This window comes from Brassica oleracea, chromosome C5 (genome assembly GCF_000695525.1).
Source record: "Brassica oleracea var. oleracea cultivar TO1000 chromosome C5, BOL, whole genome shotgun sequence".
NCBI classification, from domain to species: Eukaryota; Viridiplantae; Streptophyta; class Magnoliopsida; order Brassicales; family Brassicaceae; genus Brassica; species Brassica oleracea.
In genome coordinates, this window is record NC_027752.1 from 27,073,252 (window position 1) to 27,094,714 (window position 21,463).

Here is a 21,463-nt window from a genome sequence, read left to right on the forward strand (position 1 = left end):
CAGTAACAATCTACAATAAACTGAATGAAATTACCTAATAGTGGGTTACCTCCCACTCAGCGCTTTGTTATAGTCATTTAGCTTGACTTGGGAGATCTGATTTAGTCCGGATGAGAATGAGAACATGCTCTAAAGCAAGTCTCAATGTCTGCTCTCTGAAGCTTTATCATTCTTGTGTGAAAGCCTCCTCCTTAGACTCTTCTCCTTTGTCTATCATCTCAGCAATAAGGAGTGCTCGAAGCTTTGCAAATGGCTGTGAGAAGCATCTGCTGCGCATTCTGGATTTCCTGACACCATCTAAGGAGTGAGGAATCAATGATAACTGAGAACCTCCCTTGGTCCTTTTCCTCTTCTTCCAATTCCTCCTCTTCTTTCCCCCAGACTTATCTGATCGCGTGGTGGTGCCTCCATCAAAAAGATTTCGACACACTTCATACTCTTTCTGCTCTGATACGCGATGGGTGTCGATCGATGTTGAGGTGATAGTGCCGATCGATGCCGGTTTGTTGGTGTCGTTCGATGGTATTTGGTCAGTGTCGATCGATGCTGCTTCTACTGGGCTCTTATCGACTTCATCTCTAAATCGCAACCCTCCTTGAGAAGCTTCTACGTGATGATGATCATCCATTACCTCAATGTAAGAACTGAACTGCATACTTCTATCACGTGGAATAGGAGATTCAGCTTCAAATACAGCGCATGGAACCACAATCTTCACAGGATCATGTATCCTCTTCACTCTTTTGTGAAATCCAGCAACTTCTTCTGTCCAGATAGGTGGTCTCTGATGTTTAGAGACAGCAAGGTGTGAGGCCTTAGACATGTACATCATTTCCTTAACTTGTTCCTGCTCGACTATGTATCCTGGCAGTATATCCAACCATGGCTGTTGATCGATGCAATCGGGTGGGTGTAGCTCGATGCTATCTGGTGGGTGGCGATCGATGATGTAGGGCGGGCATTGATCGAAGATGTGGGGTAGTTGTCGATCGATCTCATCAGGTTGGTGTCGATCGATGGTAGCCCTTGGCGAAGTCTCCAGATCTTTTCTCGTAGTGTTCCGTTCATCATCAAGCTTTTGCTCCGAGTCAAACCATTCCTCCAGCTCTAAAAAGTCTTCCATAGTGACTTCCCTATCAGAATCTTAATATTCAAGCGTTTCTCCTTCCTCTAGTTCCAAGAATTCTTCTAGCTCCAAGAAATCCATGGTGATTTCTCTGTCCACATCTGAGGTAAGATAACAGCTTGATCCATAAGTGGTCTCCAACTTCGAGTCTGCAATGTCCTGAGGACAACTCAAACTTCCAAGGATTTCAGTAGGTGTCAATCGGCAATAGGGTTTTATGTCGATCGAAACTGAGATGGTGTTGTCTATCGTTTCTGAGGTCGTACCGTTGATGGACGTTGAGGTCGTGTTGTTAGTCGACGTTGAGGTTGTACCGTCGGTCGACGTTGAAGTAGTGCCGTCGGTCGACGTTGAGGTTGTACTGTTGGTCAACGTTGAGGTTGTTCCGTTGGTTGTGGGAAACGATATTCGCACTGTCGATTTCCGTTTAAATTAGGAAAGTTAGAAAAACCCTAATTTCCCAGAGGTCCCAGATATCTGCTAAACCACACGCCAAGCAATCAGAACACGAAATAAAGACGAGAAAAATAAGAAATCGTAAAAAGAGAGCAAAAAGAAGTCTTATTCCGAATTTATGTATGAGCGTTTACAACAAGGTAGGAGCCTCGGCTACAAGAGCTGTCGGCGAGTTACCTAGTTCTAATAAGCTAAGACTGCTGAACCTAGTTGAGTCGCAGCTCTAAATAACAAAACAGAAAGTTGCCTAATTGCTCTAAGTGCTAAGTTTGCTCTGAAAAAGTTCTCTTCGTGCCTCTCGCCTAGAACTCCTTATATACTCTCTCCAAGGTCGGTTTGAGCTTTCCTCTTCTACCCTTAAGCCGTCATAACTCGAAAATGGAGATATTCAATTTTTCTCGATCTTCATGATTATCCGCGGAAACTTAACATTTATCTGCGGAAATTCGACATTTTAACTTTTCTTGCGGACTAAGTATAAACCGCCATAGTATCTATGGGTTTTTCCTTAAAAAATTGTAAGTGAGTTTCTAATCACGTTTTAGACCAATTTGGGCCGATTTTCGACTCGAAACGTTTATTACGATTTTTATCGATAAAACTAAACTTTCCGTGATTTTTATAGTAAAGTTTAAGTGATAACTTCAATCGATGGGAGTGAGGAATGATATGGCTGCGGTACATAGGAGCTAGCATTAAGGAACATACGAGAATGCACGGATTTGGGTCGTACCCGTTGATCGACGTTCGAGACAGTTCGGTCGCTACGTAGCGACCTGATCCGCGCTGGATTGGTCGCTACGTAGCGACCGAACGAATGGCGTGGTCGTAACGACCGACCGAGTGGCTTGGTCGGTCGCTACGTAGCGACAGGCTCGTTTCGGACCGGTCGTTACATGGCGGCCTTGCTTGGATCATTTTCCGATGTTTTATGAACGTGTTCTTGGACTATGGGTGTTTAGTTTCGATGGATCAACCGAGATTAGTGCAAGATTTCTCCGCAAAGTTCCTTGTAAAGATTTCTTTACGAAGAATACTTTTCGTAAAGACGTTCATGCTGACTTTTACGGATATTTGGATGTTAACTTTGTCGTGTCCGTTTTTGACCCCAACATTGGTCGACGTTGAGGTCGTACCGTTGATCGACGTTGAGGTCGAACCGTCGATCGACGTATAAGTCGTACCATCAGTCGACGTATAAGTCGTACCATCAGTCGACGTTAAGGTCGTACCGTCAGTCGACGTTGAGGTCGTACTTTCGATCGATGCTGAGCTTGTGTCACTAATGTCGGCTTCTTCTACTCTGCTCAGCTCTCCAGATACATGTTGTTTATCATCCTCTACCATATATCTCCTCAGAGATTCCATCTCAATCTCTAGATTTGCTGCAGCATCATAGAGAAATATGTTGAGGAAGTCATCTCTCATGTCAGTCCAGGTAGTGAGAGATCCTGGTGGTAGCTTCTTGAACCAGTGAGTTGCATCTCCAATAAGGGAGTATGGGAAGAGTTTGCAGAAGTAGTGATCTTCAAAGAGTTCATTGAAGATAAACAATACCAATTCCTCCATCATGTTGATGTGATCCATTGCTTGCTCGTGAGGAAAGCCATGAAAGAGGCGCTGTTCCATAAGAGTTATGTATATAGGTTTCAGCTCAAATTCCTCCCTCTCAGCAATACTTGGAATGAGTACCTCGACATTCTCTGCCTTCTCGCAAGTAATTTCGATCGATGGCGTTGTGTTACCGTCGATCGATTTTTGGTTCACTTTGTCGATCGCTGTTGCTTGGAGGGTGTTGATCGATACTTCCCTTATGGACTTACGGATCGTGCATAAACTAGCAGGCTCCTTCTTTGAAGGACCTAGAAATCCTCTCTTCATTGTCGTTCCTGGTACTGAGATGTATGTACCTGAAACAGAAGAAAATTTTTTATGAGTTTTTCGAAGAATAGTAAAACCTAGACTAAATCTAACTAAGCAAGATCTAATGGCGATCAAAGCTCCCCGGCAACGACGCCAAATTTGATATCACTCAAATTACCCTAAGGAGTGATTTCTACTCTCTCAAATAAGAGGTCGAGTTGTAGCACTTAGGGATCGAATTAACATGGATCTAGGGCACACAAAAGATCTAACAGTTATATGATTAAGCTAGGCTAATAGTTTAATTGTAAATAACAGTGGTGAGCAAGGTAGTTGCTCGGTTGATTGATTGAGTTTTTTGATGGAAGAATGGTTGCTAGATCTAGGGTTTCTATTCAGGTAATCAGGATTATAATGATATGGAGGCTAATTGTTGCTTGCAAGATATTATAGAACTCAATAGGCTCTCGCTTTCTAGATTTGTCTATTGACCAGATATAAGTGTTGATCGATGATTCTATAGGAATATCGATCGATACACTTGTTGAACTGTCGACTGATTATTCGATTAGAATATCGATCAACACGTTTGGTCAAGCTTTAACTCACGGGTTGAATGTGCTTACTAAGCTTCCTAGATCAGCTCTCGCCTACTATAGCAAATCTTAGCTCAATTAGGATGGATTCAGGGTGAGATGCAAGTGATGACCTTTACCTCAAACTCCTACATCAAGTTCTAGCTAGCTAAACTAGAAACAGGCTTTAATGACAATTCTAATGATGAATATCACAACTTAGCAATCTATAGTTGGAGCTAATCCCTCATAACCTATTTAAACCCTAAACCTAACAGGTGGATCTATTCAAGCATTGAAGTTTGTCACATAAATCATAGATGAATAGATATAAAAATTGCAATAGATATAAAAACCAAAACCAATGGAGTTCCAGGAGGACTCTGAAGTAGTTCCTCCCTTCTATCCTAACCAAAGAACTATAGAATCTAAAACTAAGATAGCATAGCCGTCAACAATGGCTTATAAATAACAAAAATAGGATTTTAGGTTGTCTAAGAGTATTCTGGTAATTTGTGGTTGCTTATGGGCTTCAGTCGGTCATAAAATATGCTAGGCCCATATTCTGGCATCACCGTCGATCGACACCAAGGGTGCACCGTCGATCGACAGTCCTCCATCTCCTCGACAGCTTCCTCTCGCAAGGCAGACTGACCACTATACAGTAAAACCGGCATAACTTCTGCTACAGGATGCTAATTGACCTCAAACCGGCGGCATTGGAAAGCTAACTCAGACCTCTATTTTCTTTCAAAATATGGTCTCAATATAACGGTGAGAAGATCTCCATACATAGCTAAACATCTGACCTGTCTGTGCAGCTCTGAACTCAAAAGGCTCCAAAAGACACCAAAATCACCACTTTCCTCCAAATCGTCTCTGGACCTGTAAATACTCTAAATAGACTCTATATAGTAGTAAATACATATTAAAACACTTATAAACCATGGCTGAAAGTGGGTAAAATCCATGGCATATCAACTAACATCATTGTGGTCCATGTCACAGTAGGATGGGGTGTGAGCTTTGTTTCCCTGAAAGATAAGAACATTTCAGAACATATGATATATCCCTAAATGTTAAAATCACACAGTCAGTGAAATAATATACCTGCTGAGACAGGTCGTTTCCCGTCTCGTGAACAAAGTGAATACGAATGTTTTATGTCACCAGGCTTACTAACCGCTGAATTTGTTTTCTTTGCCTTGCGGAATTGGGCGCTGTGATGGAGGACAAACACTTTTAGGTGACTCAGAGACGCCATGATTATCATCGTTGGCCTTCCTTTTGCGGGTCTTCTGGATGGTAGCTTCAGGCAAACCTAAGCTATGTCTTAGGTTTGTCTCCAACTGACCTAACTGTGTGTGCACACCAGTCGCCAAACCAGTCGCCGGCCTTTCCAACTGCTGTAAAATCCATGGCTTCAAATCTTCGCAACCACACCTTCCATGTTTCTGAAGCGCCGCTGGTCCCTGTCTTCAGATGACGATACATCCTTGATTATAATTGCTGCAGGTTTTCGGTGCCGTAGACTACGCTGGTGGACGGGTCTAGCATCAGGTTTCTCTGGAAGACGCGGAGTGTTGTTTTTGGTCGGTGCTGCAAGGGCAAATGACATGTCTCCACCTGGGAAATCTGAAGGTTTAAATTGATGTCTGCTACGCATCAGCTTAACCAAACGCGTCACTCGGTCATTTTCAACCTCGTCCAACCAAAAGTATTTTTCAACATCAGGAATAACGGTGTAGTGTAAGGATAACTAGTCAACCCAAAAAATGGAGTAATTCATAAAATATTCGAGAAAATAGCAACTTTCTTAAACAATTATTTAATCTGAAAGGGACAAAGTCAAACTTACAGCTGGATCTGCTTCGACGGCAACAATGTCTTGGACACTGAGAATGATCACGGTGTTCTCGCAAGCCGAAGGCTGATCCAAGAAATTGACGGCGGAGTCAGCGTCGGGAATCTTTTCCAACAGCTGCGGCAGAGTTTGGAAAGCGAACAACTGGAGAGCCAGCGGAAATCCATAGCAAGCTGTGGTTTGTTGAGTTAAGAAGTCCCGCAATGATTCCAGCGGGTCACTGAATTTCTTACTTACAGGGGGCGGCAACAAAAGCGGTAAAGTTTTCAAGGACTCTCGACCCCATGGATATTCCAAAAAGTATGGCACGTGGCAAAGCATCTCGACATACTTCGGGGTGAGCTTAAGAGTTTTGTTACTGCAACATAGAACTAGTTTCTTCATCTGATCTAATGTTCTTTTGGGCAACAGGAAGCATGACATACAACTGTTCCTTCACCATGATCTAATGTTCTTTTGTTACAATTCAGATGAATCTCCATAGAAGGTTCCTGAGTGGTATCCTAGTTTCTTCATCTGAATCATTGCCAGTCTCAATGCTTCAGCCTCTGTTTCCAGTGGCGAGTCGATTGGCTCTATTGCTGCCTTGCCCTCCAGTACAACTGTTCCTTCACCATTATACAGGGCCCAGCCAATTCCAGCCTTCTCTTTTGGAGATATCCAAGAACTATCTACAAAAAAAACATAAAGTGTTAGCATTTCTAATCACATCTTCCATACTACTATGTCTTTCTTCTGCTGGAATCAACAAGTTTTGAGGTGACTCTATTTGTAACTCATCTGCCTCTAAAGCATTTTTCCAAACATTTTGATCTATCAATGCTTGGTTGATAATATCTGGTATAGCCTTCTTTTTTCCATTAAAGATCAAGTCATTTCTCATCTTCCATATCCTCCAACCTATGAAAGGGAAGATACTTGCATCCTCTCTTTGGTTGTTGTTGAGGGTAAGCATCATGCTTACGTTTTCTAGTAATGAGTTACTTGATAGATTATCACCTTTTATTTCCATGGACGGTGTCATACTCCATATTTGCTTGCTGATTCTGCAATTGAAGATCAGATGGTTTGTTGTTTCCGATCGTTCTCCACATAGTTGACATGTGTTATCGGCCACCATTTTCCTTCTACGCAAGTTTTCTGCAGTAGGTATTGCATTATGAGCTACTCTCCACCAAAAGTGTTTGATTTTGGGTGGAGAATTCAGTTTCCAAACTTTCTTGCACACTTCCAGTAGAAGGTTATTGCCTATGTTGCTACTGGATGGTAAGGTCTGAGATGTATTAAAGCGTTGAAGTTTATAACCTGATTTGGCTGAGTACTGGCCTTCTTTTGTGTGCATCCAAATGATGGAGTCCTTAACGTCCGTGCCTGATGGTCGTATGGTCTTGACAATCTCGACATCTTCTTGAGCTACAAAAGAGTTCAATTTATTAATATCCCACCAATTTGTTTCAGGATTAATAAACTCACAGACTTTAGTATTCTTATCTATGCAGTTTGTTAATCCTTTGGGTGGTCTAGGTGGGTTAGTAGGAAGCCAATTGTCAATCCACATGTGGGTTTGGGCCCCTCTTCCTATAATCCATTTTATTCCCGATTTTAGGAGTTCATTACCTTTTAGAATGCTTCTCCAAGCATGGCTGGCGTTTGCCTTTGAAATTGCTTGTAAGAGACTTGTCTTTTGGAAGTACTTCGCCTTGAAAATTCGGCTTAGCAGAGATTGTGGATTTTGAAGGATTCTCCAGCTCTGTTTTGCAACAAGGGCGATGTTGAATTCTTTCAGGTCTCTTACTCCTAGACCACCCATGCTTTTAGTGTCTACAATCTTGTTCCACGCTATCCAGCGTATCCCACCTTTTTCTTTTGCGTTTGACCACCAGAACTTCCGCATTGCTCTTGTCATTTGATCTAATGTTCTTTTGGGCAACAGGAAGCATGACATACAGTAAGCTGGGATGGCTGTAGCGATTGCTTTCAGCAGTACTTCCTTTCCTGCAGGAGACAAAAACTTAGTGTACCAACTGCTTATCTTGTTCTCTAACTTTTGAGTAATAAAAGTGAAGGCATTGAATTTATTTCTGCCTATAAATTCAGGTAGGCCAAGGTATCTACCAAAACCCGCTGTCTTATGAATTCCTGTACATTCACTTAGCTTTTGTCTATCATCTTTAGCTAAGCCTTTACCAAACATTATAGCTGATTTATTGAGATTTATGGCCTGACCTGAGGCTTTTTCATATATTTGCAGTATCTGCATTAGCTCTCTGCATTCCTCCTCCTCAGCTTTGCAGAATAGAAGAGAATCATCTGCAAAAAGCAAGTAAGAGATTGCAGGTCCTGTTCTACTTGCTTTAAAGCCATGAATTTTTCCTGCTTTAATACTATTTTGAATAATAGATGACAATCCCTCAGTGCAAAGCAAATAGATGTAAGGAGATATGGGATCTCTTTATCTTATTCCCCTATTAGGTATTATCCTTCCTACAGGGTTTCCGTTTATTAGAATTGAATAGGATGCTGAGCTTATACACTTCATGACCCATCTACACCATTTCTCACTGAAGCGTAGACCTTTCATCATAGCGTTAATATAATTCCATTTGACCTTGTCAAAGGCTTTACTTACGTCTAGCTTAAGGGCCATAAAGGGTTGAGCGAGTTTTTTTGTATTTAGTGAATGGAGGAGTTCATGAGCAATGAGGATGTTATCCGTAATGAGCCTATTAGGGATGAAAGCTGATAGTCAAGCTTCTGTTATGGTTTTCTTCCAAATATCTATAAGATTATAAATAAAAAAAAGGATCGGATCTAAGCTTCATGCATTAAAATTATATTCAGTTTACATTTTATTTCACTTGTACTCACATACTCTATGTTTATCTTCATTATATCAACTTGGAATATCAATAATAAATACTTTAACATCTTTCATTTACTTACTTGATACTTTAGATTAGAGTTCATCTCTAATTTATGAATGGATCATGTGGTACATTTAATTGTTATTTTATGTTCTCACTTTTGTTAAAACATTTCCGAATAATATCCTAACTCCTTTGCTACTATATTTCCTCGCAATTCCACACCAAATCCATTCATTTTATTTGAATCTGTTGATTCTTATTTATTGTTAATTAAAATTAGATATTCTGTTTCGGAAAAATAAATTTTATATTTATAAATAAATGGTTATTGAGATTTTTTTTATTTCAATAATAACCCAATTACTTTTTATGTTGTTTTGTTGTCAAATATAAAATTAACATACTATCAAGTTTATGATAAAAATAAAAATGAGAAGATTATTATCCTAGTACTTGAGAAGTAATGTTGATTTATAATTTTTGTAAATTTTTAGAATATGGTAATAAATCATAAATCATTATTAATATAACAATAAATAATAAAATAGTAGAAATAGAAATATGATTATATTTTAAAAACTATGAAATATTATTTAAATATATTTTTTTTATAATTATATAATTTTATTATTAAAACAATTCTTCCAAATTTTATGAAGTTTTTTTTAATTATAGTTTCCTAATCCTAATACTATTAATTTCTTTTTTAATATCTAGAAATTTTAATAATATTATTTGTTTTACGTTTTGGTAGTTATATACCTAAACAAATTGTCTGTTTATTTTAAAGAATTTTATTTAATATATTTTGATAATAGTTATCAAGCGGAATGGATGTATCCTGATTCAGGGTGGACACCACCGGTGTACGGGCCAGATGTCAACATTCTAAATGCTTTCTCATGGAAGATTAGATTCCTTCCTAAGATCAAGCACTTTATATGGCAAATAGTCTCAGGTTACATTGCGGTGAAGACAAATTTATGTGCAAAAGGTATTCAATGTGATACCTAGTGTACAAGATGTGGAGTAGCTAAGGAATCAACAAATCATGGTTGTTTTAATGTCCGCCAGCAGTTCAAGTATGGACCATTTCACAGATCCCATCCAATCCAAACAATTCTTCTATGCAATGGATTTTTGGAAATATGGATTATCTATTTCAGAGATAAAATATAGAAAATCATCAGTTCGCTAGGATATTATGGTATCTGGAAATGAGGAACAATATGGCTTTTAGTAATATTAATATTGATCCCATAAATACTCTTCAGGTGGCGGTAACTGAATTCACAATTTGGAATGAGACTCAGGATGAACATATTCGAAGGGTTAAACATTGTAGGGAGGCAAATCAGGAAAGTTTACCTCAAATTTCAGGTAGATGGTGTTTCACAAATGACTCTTGGAAAGAAAAGAATACATTTTTGAGATAAGGTTGGTACAATACACTAGAAGGTTTCAATGGACTAATGGGGGCAAAAAATACAAGAGCCAGCCTTTTTCCCCTCCATTCGGAAATAGAAGCACTCATATGAGCAATGGAAAGTATGAGGAATCTTAGACAATTCCATGTAACATTCGCAACAGAGTGTTCTCAATTGGTGAAGCTGATTTCAGAATCAAAAAAATGACCTACCTTTGCAACATACTTGGAAGATATTCAGACACTGAAGGAAAGTTTTAACTACAACGGATGCATAACAAAAAGGCTGATAGTTTGGCATCCAGTACCGGGAAACAAACGTCATTTGTCATTCACATGGATGCAGAGTTACCATCTTAGTTTGCAGAGTTTTAGTTGAGTTTGTTTATATTGTTGACAACAAAAAATATTTAATATATTTTAACCAAAGTAAATAGGTTAAAAATATTTCCAAGATTATAATTTTAAATATCTACATATATATTATTAAATAAAAATTTAAATAAAAATATTTATTTTATCTTAATTTTTACATATAATTAAGGGCAATTCTCTCAAATAGCTCATTTTAAGTTTTTCTCACAAAATACATTTCATTAAGAAAAATGACCAAAATAACCCATTTTTATTTTGAAAATTTTAATATTTTTAAAAAAATTTAAATTTGAAACTCTATCCTCAAAATCCCACCCCTTAACTCTAAACCCTAAGTCTAGATTAGTTAATCCTATAAATGTATTTTTACTCTTTAATAAAACTTCTTTTAGTTGTTTATCTCATTGATGACTATTTTTGTGACAAAAACTTTAAAAGTGCTAACTTAGGAAATTTCTCTATAATTAAACTAAAATTAAAATTTAACAAATTTTATTTTAAAGTATAATTTCAATTTTAAAATTTGTATTTCTGGACATGGTGCAGAAAAACATTTAGCTAAGCGTGAAAAACTGAAGATGGCATTGCACGTAAGAAAAAACTATGAAAAGGTTTCACTCAAACAAAATTTTGGAATCTGACTAGAAAGACACTTAGACACAAGGCAGGAAAATTGAGAAGAAAACAAGAGAAAAAGACAAAAATAGCACTAAATCAAGTTTATGTTCCCAAACTAGCACTCAAGGTCAAAAGTTACAAAAATAACACTTAATGTTTTATCTAAAGTCACAAACTTAGGGTTTAGAGTTAAAGGGTGGGTTTTAGGATTTAGGGTTTAGGGTTTAAGGTTTAGAGTTTAGGGTTTAGATTTTAGAGTTTAGGGTTTAGATTTTAGAGTTTAGGGTTTAGATTTTAGAGTTTAGGGTTTAGATTTTAGAGTTTAGGGTTTAGATTTTAGAGTTTAGGGTTTAGATTTTAGAGTTTAGGGTTTAGATTTTAGAGTTTAGGGTTTAGATTTTAGAGTTTAGGGTTTAGATTTTAGAGTTTAGGGTTTAGTTATGATATAAACTTAGAAAAGTGCTATTTTGGAGATTTGCCCCGAAACGGACTAATTGTCTTCCACAAACAATGAACTGCATTAAAAATCAATGGAATATTCAACGTAAGAACCCATAAAATATCTTCTGGCTGATTTTTCTTGAATTAATCAGATAATCCTTTATGTATATCAAAGCAGAAATCACTAGGCCAACAAAAATCTGAGACATGTCTTTATGTTTTTAAAAACAAAATAATTAAAATAATTTTTTGATTTTTAATTTTTAGAAAACTATATATATAAAACTACCGACTCCCTGCATTTTCTTATGTCACTACCACGTTCCAATTTCTTTAAAACACTGTCTTTTGTAAAAATTATGCTACGATTTCAAAGTTCAAACTGTTTAACTCTTATATAATTCTTTTTTTTTATGTCAACAACTCTTATATAAATTCAAACAACTAATTTATTATTTCTATATCTTTCCTTTACCATCATTTCTACTTCGTTTTTTCCTTGTGTTCTGAGTGCTGTAAAAAAATTACTGAAGTTTAGTTTCAGATTTAATTTTCTCCTTTTTCCAGTTCAATGGTCTCTCATTCATTTTAGTTCTTTTGGCATGAGTCAGGTTGAAGATGTTACTTAAATGTACTCCAGTTTCAAAGTTTTCTTCAAACAAGAAAAAAAAAACTCAGAATTTTGTCAGAAAGCTTAGGTATCAATATGTATATCTGAAACTGCTATATACAAATTTTGTATCTACTAATCATTTGTTGTGGTTTAACTATCTTACAAATATGTTTTTTTTTTTATAATAGAACATATTCAACTATTTTAAAGATCTGTTTATGAGTCTATTATATATCTGTTTGTGTCTTACTAATGAACTTCAAGACTAGTGATGACTACAGAAAGAGGTGATGGAAAATAATAGAAAAAAATGCAAATCTAACCTAAAAAAAAATCCCAAAATGTGTTTTTTTTTTTATTCTAAATCAGACATTTATCTAAGTGATCTTTATACAAGCTTCAAATTTTTAAAATCTTTCGATCAAAAAATTTCAATAAAAGTTTGACTTTTTATATTATATTATATTTTATTTTACTTTTTGTTATGTTATATTAAAATAAATAAAAATATTTGAAAGAAGAATTATTTACAAACCAAATACAAATAAAACTGATGGGTCATATATAATAATTATATTATTATGTGTTGGTATTTACAAATTAATATTTGTAAATAAAAGGTGCTTCCAAACATGTATCTCTTTTTGGAAAAGCTCATAACAATATTTACCCCTCTTATTTTACAAAAAAAAAACAATATTTACCCTTCTAACTGTTTTGTTTCAAATGTTAACACGTCTGATTTTGGTCTCCATTTTATCCAGTTATAAATGTGACTAAAATGTTGACAAAAAAATGTGACTAAAATAAAATTTAATTTTGATAAAGAAAAACAGAACACTAGAATTTGGTTAAAACAAAAAAATATAAATGCAAATCGAAATTTGCCCGGGCTGATAATACTAGTTGTTCAAAAAGAAAAATGTTACATGAACCTTGTTCAAAAAGAAAAATGTTACACGAACCCTGTTGTTCAAAAAGAAAAATGTTACATGAACCCTTTGACGGGTTAGACTTTCATTATCAAGGAGACGACCCCAAGTCAATCACTATGTGAAATTAACGATCATAAAATAGCCGGGACTGGTATAACCTTATCTCGCATCAACCAAGATCAGAGAGAGTGTGAGATGGGTTTTGTAGAGAAGAATGCTTACGATCTTCATTTTATTTTCATCATAACCATAATTTTGGGCAGTTCTATTGCAGTTTCTGCAACTATCTCAGAAGCAAACGCTCTTCTCAAATGGAAATCGACTTTCAAGAACCAGACAAGCTCATCAAAGCTGTCTTCGTGGGTCATCAACACAAACATCAATACAAGCTTCTGCACCAGATGGTATGGCGTTTCCTGCGACCAACTAGGCAGTATCATCAGGTTAAACCTGACTGACACTTCCATTGAAGGTACATTCCAAGATTTCCCTTTTTCTTCTCTCCCAAACCTAGCTTACGTTGATCTTAGTATGAACCGTTTCTCTGGAACCATGCCTCCCCAGTTCGGAAACCTCACTAAACTCATATACTTTGATCTCTCCATAAACCAGTTGACTGGAGAAATCCCACCTGAGCTTGGCAAGTTACGAAACCTCGAAACTCTCCATCTTGTCGAAAACCAGTTAAACGGGTCGATTCCATCTGAGATAGGTCTCTTAACTTCGGTTCGAGAAATTGCCTTGTATGACAATATCTTGTCCGGACCAATACCCTCTTCCATTGGAAACCTATCAAACTTGGTTAACCTGTATCTTTTTAACAACTCTCTCTCTGGTCCAGTTCCTTCAGAGATTGGAAACTTAGCCAATCTTGTTGAGCTGTGCCTTGATAGAAACAGCATGACCGGTCACATTCCTTCCAGTTTAGGAAAGTTGAAGAACTTAACTCTTCTCAACTTGTTTGAAAACAAACTTTCGGGTGAAATACCCCCTGAGATCGGTGACATGACCAGTCTAGATTCCCTTACCCTTCATACAAATAACCTTACAGGTTCAATTCCTCCTTCCTTAGGAAATCTCAAGAACTTAACTGTTCTTCATCTTTACCTAAATCATCTAACTGGTGTCATCCCCCCCGAACTAGGAAACATTGAATCCATGACCGATTTAGAGTTAAGCCAGAACAAACTTACAGGTTCGGTTCCTCATTCCTTCGGAAACTTTACCAAGCTGCAGTTTTTGTTCCTCCGTGAAAATATGCTCTCTGGTCCGATCCCTTCAGGGGTTGCAAACTCTTCAGAGCTAATTGTCTTGCAACTCGACACAAACAAGTTCACCGGATTCTTGCCTGAAACCATTTGCAACGGTGGCAAGCTTGAGAACCTCACACTAGATGATAATCACCTCGAAGGTCCTATCCCGAAAAGCGTGAGAGACTGCAAAAGCTTGATGAGAGCAAGATTCACAGGGAACCGATTCACCGGAGATGTATCTGAGGCATTCGGGGTTTACCCGCATCTTGATTTCATTGATCTCAGCCACAACAAATTCCACGGCCGGATTTCAGGCAACTGGGAGAAGAATCGAAAGCTACTCTACTTGATCATGTCAAACAACAACATAACGGGTCCTATCCCACCCGAGATTTGGAGGATGACGCAACTTGGTGAGCTGGACCTATCTACCAACAACCTCACTGGTGAACTTCCAGAAGCAATTGGAAATCTCACGGCTTTGACAAGGCTAAAACTGAATGGGAATCAGTTTTCTGGAAAAATCCCAGAAGGAATAAGATTCTTGACCAAGCTTGAGTATCTTGACTTGTCCTCAAACAGATTCAGCTCCAACATCCCACAAACCTTGAACTCCTTACCAAATCTTCATTACATGAACCTGAGCAGAAACAAGTTGGAGGAACGCATTCCAATGGGATTAACAAAGCTGATTCAGTTATCTATTCTTGATCTCAGCGACAACCAGCTCAGCGGAGAAATCCCACCACTCAGCTCCCTGGAAAGCCTTGAGAAGCTCAACCTCTCAGACAACAATCTCTCTGGTCAAATTCTACCAAGTTTCAAGGACATGAAAGCCCTGATATACATCGATATATCAAACAATAACCTCGAGGGTCCACTTCCAGACATCCCTGCGTTTGGAAACGCAACCGCAAAAGCATTGAAAGGAAACAGAGGCTTATGCAGTAATGCAAGTAAACAGAGGTTGAAACCATGACCAGTCACTTCAGCTGCGATCAAGAAATCGAAAAAGAAGGACGACAACCTTGTTGTGTGGATATTAGTACCGATCCTAGGGGCGCTCGTGATTCTCAGTGTATGCGCAGGGACATTTACTTACTACCTCAAGAAACGAAAGCCAAGAACTGAAGACAAATCAGATTCTGAAAAAGGAGAGAGTTTGTCAATCTTTAGCTCTGGTGGCAAAGTCAAATATCAAGAGATCATCAAATCAACGAAAGATTTCGATCCAAGATACCTAATCGGAACCGGAGGATACGGCAAAGTCTACAAAGCAAAGCTCTCATTAGGCACAACCGTGGCCGTGAAAAAGCTACACGAAACTACAGACGAAGAGATAACGAAACAAGACTTCTTAAACGAAGTGAGAGCGTTAACGGAGATCCGTCACCGGAACGTGGTGAAGCTATTCGGCTATTGCTCCTTCCGCCACCACACATTCCTCATCTACGAGTACATGGAAAAAGGAAGTTTAAGGAAAGTGTTGTCCAGCGACGACGAAGCTAAACGGCTCGATTGGGTTAAGAGAATCAACATCGTCAAAGGCGTAGCGTACGCGTTGTCGTATATGCATCATGACCGATCATCTCCGATCGTGCACCGTGATATTAGCAGCGGAAACATCCTTCTAGGCAACGATTACGAAGCTAAGATCTCCGATTTTGGGACAGCGAAGCTTCTCAAGACGGATTCATCCAATTGGTCCGCCGTTGCTGGCACCTACGGCTACGTCGCTCCAGGTAAAATTAAATTCCCGAAATCAAAATTTGAAACCCCTAAAATTCCCGTAATTAAATTTTAATAGTTTTTATTTTTTATTTTTTTATCTTTACAGAATTAGCTTACGCAATTAGAGTGACGGAGAAAAGTGATGTGTATAGCTTTGGGGTTTTGATGTTCGAAGTGATAAAAGGAAAATATCCGGGGGATTTGGTTTCCACTTTATCTTCTTCTCCCGGGACAACTCTGTCACTAAGAAGCATTTCCGATGAACGTCTGCGTATGCCAGAGGCGGAGATTAGAGATGAGCTCTCGAAGATGGTAAAAGTGGCGGTACTGTGCTTGCAAGCGAATCCCCAGTTTCGGCCAACGATGATGACAATCGCCGCTGAATTCTCATAGAAACTCATTAATCACTCTTGATATTTACATCCCAAAGAACACTACAATAAAAAGATCGTATTGCATGCATCACTTAATTTGTATCAGACAAATAAATGATATCAGTTTAAATTACTTACTAACCTTGTCCGGAAACTAGTTAAATGCTCCTGCTACAGCGTGTGGCACATAATTTTTAAGCGAAGATAGTTAAAATAAAAAATAAACCTGGGTCAAAATTTTCTTTCGTCTCGCAGCTTTTCATTGCTAACCAAAGAAACCACTTTTGTTTTTGTATAGATTAACTTCATCATTGGCAACTGAATCTTGCTTTTCAAAATCACTATGATAGAATGTCTCTATATAATATCGCTCAAATTACTCTAAAACAATTTTCTCTTTCAAATAAGAAGTTCACTTGTATTAATTAAGGATCAAATCTACGTGGAGCGTGGACACACAATATAGTTTAAACTAGGTAAGTAAAAATAAAACAATATATGATTAAAGCACTGAACAAGTTGGTTGTGAGAATATAAGACAAATAGTTAAACCTAGGGTTTCAGGTTATCAGAATTATGATGTATATATGCTAAGGGTGTATGATAAACCGTCTTAGAACTCGAATGCAATAGTAAGATATCCAGCTCTCGCTGTGAATCTAATCAAATGGCTAAATATTTGTTCCAATTCTCGCATGCGAACAAGGAGTGAGCGTCGATCGATACTATATAGTGAGTGTTGATCGATGCTTCTTTAGTCAAGCATTAATGACATAATCGACATATTCACTAGATGCCAAGACCATTTCTCGCATGTATCTAACAACTTAGCTCAGTGGAATTATTATCAGTCATGAACCTACTTTCGAAGTTGTCAATATTCTAAATTCAGGGTTCCGTTAGCTACTCTATAAGACAAGCAATAAGTCCAATTCTGTGAAGGATCCTATTAAATCACCATAGCAGTTTTTTGTTTCAGTAATTCATCAAAACCCTAAATCTAACAAGGTAATTACTAAGACATAATTAAGCAAATCATAAAGATAAATTAAATGAAATGCATAAAAAGATAGAGTAAAAGACATTGGAGTTCCAGTACAAATCTTTGAAGGAGTGTTTGATCTTCTCTCCAAAAGCTACTAAAAACCCTTATTATTATGGTGAATGAAAGAGGTAAATAAGATGTGTGTTTAGCCTAGACAATGACTAAACACATATATATTAGGTAATATAAGTCATCCAAGGGAAATCTTGTAATATGTGGTGATTTATGGGCTCATGTCGGTCTCGATCAAATCGGGCCCGTCTCCTCACGATGGCTCAAGATTGCAGTGTCGATTGACACCCCTTCTAATTCTAAGCTCTGACTTTGATTTTTTGAACATCTACTAGTTTTCTCATCCTTAAACTCTAAAATTCTCCATAATTTCCATATTGTTCTAAAACATATATGGACCTGAAAAGACTCTAAAACATACTTCAAACATATATAATAGACTCTAAAAGACCATATACCATGGTCTAAATGTTGTAAACTTCATGGTATATCAACAAACAACATGATGAATCCGTCCATAACTTCCAAGTTAAAGGTAGGTTGTAAAAGTATAATGGATTGAGAAAGCAAGCAACCATATTCAAAGGAGAATCCCACCTACCATTCATCTTCTCATCAATGATATTAAGGTTAGGCTGGTAGTTCTTCTCCAAATTATCAGTAGCTTATTTGATAGAATTCTTAGCTATTAAGAGCTCACCATAATAAAACTAAGAGAAAAAATCATCTCTCCATCGACAAGTCTTAGAACTTTCACCATTGGGCTTAATACTTTCATAACAAGCATAACATTGTTGCAAAATAAACAACTCATCCCATTTCCAGATGTTATCTTTCCCTTTTTAGTTTTGGAATGCTTGCAATCATGCCATTCACCACCGTTAAACATGTTCCTCAGTTGTTCCTTCTTCTCGAATACACTATTAAGTGTCAAAAATCATGTTGCAAACCTTTTTGATCCTGGCCTCACAATATCTCTGTTATTTGTATATGCTCTCATCATGTTTAATGTTTTATGATGACCATACACAAATATTGTGAACCATTTTGCTTACTCTATAACTTTAGGAAAACCTGACAGCTTGGGAATCCCCTCAAGCATCAAATCAACAGTACGTGCAGCACATCCTGTCCAAAATATTTTTGGTCTCTTCTCTTTAAGAAGCCTAGCAGCAATTTGCACAACCCTCTCACCCCCTTAATCTTCTATACACTTGTCAATGTAGTTGAATATATATTCATCTGTGTGAACATCTTTAAAAGCATCATTTGAAGAAAGGAAGCATGTACCCTCTTCAATTAACACACATATTCATCATGCTCCGTTTCTTCCTATCAGTCCATGCATTTGTCATAACCGAGCAACTTTCTCTCCCCTTATTCTTCCAGAGCCTTTAGCTTTTCTTTGGTCCTTTTTTTTTCTTCATTTAGCAAAAGGTTCTCTCAACAAATATTGTGTTGGAGGTATCCACCCAGGTTCAAACTGTCCTAAAGCTTCACAGAATAATCTAAATGACTCATTGACAATGGCGTTGAATGAGATATTTGACTGAAGATTCATCGAGCACAATAATGGTGGACAGCATGTGTCTTCTCCTTTGATATAGGATCATATAGATTATGTTGTCGTGTCTTTGCAGCCATTGAGACTTCAGGATTGATGGCGCTCGCAAGCTGATCAATGGGACCTTGGAAGTGGGGATTTTAAGAGTTCCAAGCTCTTTTTCTAACTCTTCAATGATGGTGTTTTTGCTTATATCAACCTGTGCCCTCAAGCTTCTTCATGTTTATTCTTAATACTTTTCTTGTTCTTAGCTTCAGCAATAGCCTTCTTACATTTCTCTTGATCCTCTTTAGTTGACATTGGACAATCTGCAACATTTCCTTTCAAATGACCAATGTGCTCTTTCATTTTGCATACACCAATAGAGAACTCTTTCCTACACAATTTACATTTCACTTTGTATGGAAATTGTGCATCAAACAAAACTCCATAATCCCATCCTACAGCATTTGAGGTTCGCTTACGGGGTAAGGGTGAATCTGTTGGAGGATTATCCATTCTCTTAACCTGAATAATCAAGAAACATATAGACAAATTACAGTCAAAAACAAAAATCATAAATTTAAACTAGTTAAATGTAAAATGTTTACTGAAAATGCAACATGAATCCACATACTTGTCGACTTAGTAAGATTTGTCGAGTTCTTAGGGTGGTTTTGTAAGTAAAAAGAGACAAAATAGATAAATATAAGAGACAATGAAAAATACATAAAAAGATTCAAAAATCATTTGGAGACATAATATATGAGATGTGGAGTGATATAATAAAATACAAACATCACGAAAACTTCCAAAATCTTTATCATAAAGTTTGGTTAAGAAAGATAAAGGAATTTCTCAGCCCAAATCTTCAACCCGACAATACACAAAGCTATAAACTCAAGTTCCATTCACCCAATCCCCTATATATATATTAATTGAGGACCATTTAAAAAGTTGTAACCTTAAGTCTGTACTAATTAAAAAGATATCATGTTTAGGTGTCACTTAATTAGGATGTCAATTTTGCTTACAACAGCTTAAGAATCAATTGAAAAAAATATTGGTCCAAAATCCAAGTACTAGGAAACATTATATTAACCCAAAATATAAGAAGTGTGTATTATTTTCTTAAATAAAAGCTATGAAGTTACCTAATATTATTAACATATATATGGTAATTAATGATTATGAATAATAAAGATTTGATAACAATTTTTAAATCCTTTTTCATTTTTATTTGATTTTATATTATTAAAAGAAATTAAACAATCACATTAACAATATAATAAAAAAATAGATTTTTTCTTATATGTTATATTTTGAATTTTTTAAAACGACTTTAAATTACAAAAAAATGTTAAAAATCCTTTTGAAAATTTTCTGATCAATGGCTTAATTATTTTTGTTATAACAAGATACAAATGTTCATACAATCGTATTAATATTTCTTTTCTGGATTCAAAATTTTTGTATCTAGAGAACCGGAACCTAACCTTATCCAAACTGAAATATTTCGGGTATCCGAATATATCCGAACCAGATTTATATACTTAAATCTATTATTTATATTAAATTTAATATCTAAAAGAATATACAAAATATATAAAATGTTTTTAAGCTTTCCAAAATACTCGAAAATATAGACATATAGTTATAAGTACATGTTTAAAATAGTTAAATGATACTTTAAATACCAAACTTACTTAAAATATCTATTGGTTTTCTATCCAAATATTTAAGCTATATCAATATTATGTTAAGTTAAGTATTTTGGTATACATTATTCAAATTTATATGTTATATATTATTTTTATTTTTATATTTTGAAAAATTTAAAGTATATATGAACTTTTTAAAAATTAAATAGGTTATCTGAACCGAAACCCAAACCAAATCCGCAAAGATCCAAACTGAACCAAATCCGCAAGGATCCAAACCGAAGCGAACTGAATCAAACCAAATGGTACTCGAATGCCCACCTCTAACCAAATGTTTTAAAAAATATTGATAACAAAGTTATAATATTTAAATACAATATATTTAAAAAAAAAATCACCCCTTGTAGTGTAGGAAGCATGTTGTTATCTAGTACTTAATCAATCCAACAGTTGACAAAGTCAAGTGCTATAACCTAAACTAAAATTTTCTACGGAACTATAAAAGTTTCACTAAAAACCAGTGTTTTTAAAACCGGACCGAAAACTGAACCGGATAATTTTTGGGTCTCGGTTCAATATGGTTCGACCGGATTAAACATAGTTCAATAATCTGGGTTAATATATTTATAGTTTATAAATTTATAAGTAATATTAGTAAATATGATACATAATTAAAATATAAATG

At 36.4% G+C, this 21,463-nt stretch overlaps 1 protein-coding gene across 1 annotated transcript; it reads left to right on the plus strand.

Moving 5' to 3' along the window:
- Window positions 1-13,117: 13,117 nt before the first annotated feature.
- Window positions 13,118-16,658, plus strand: LOC106295691 (probable LRR receptor-like serine/threonine-protein kinase At4g08850). The gene is made up of 2 exons (XM_013731659.1): window positions 13,118-16,154; window positions 16,250-16,658. The coding sequence occupies exon 1, from the start codon at window positions 13,355-13,357 to the stop codon at window positions 15,389-15,391; it is 2,037 nt and encodes a 678-aa protein (XP_013587113.1). The 5' UTR covers window positions 13,118-13,354; the 3' UTR covers window positions 15,392-16,154; window positions 16,250-16,658.
- The last annotated feature ends 4,805 nt before the right edge of the window (window positions 16,659-21,463 follow it).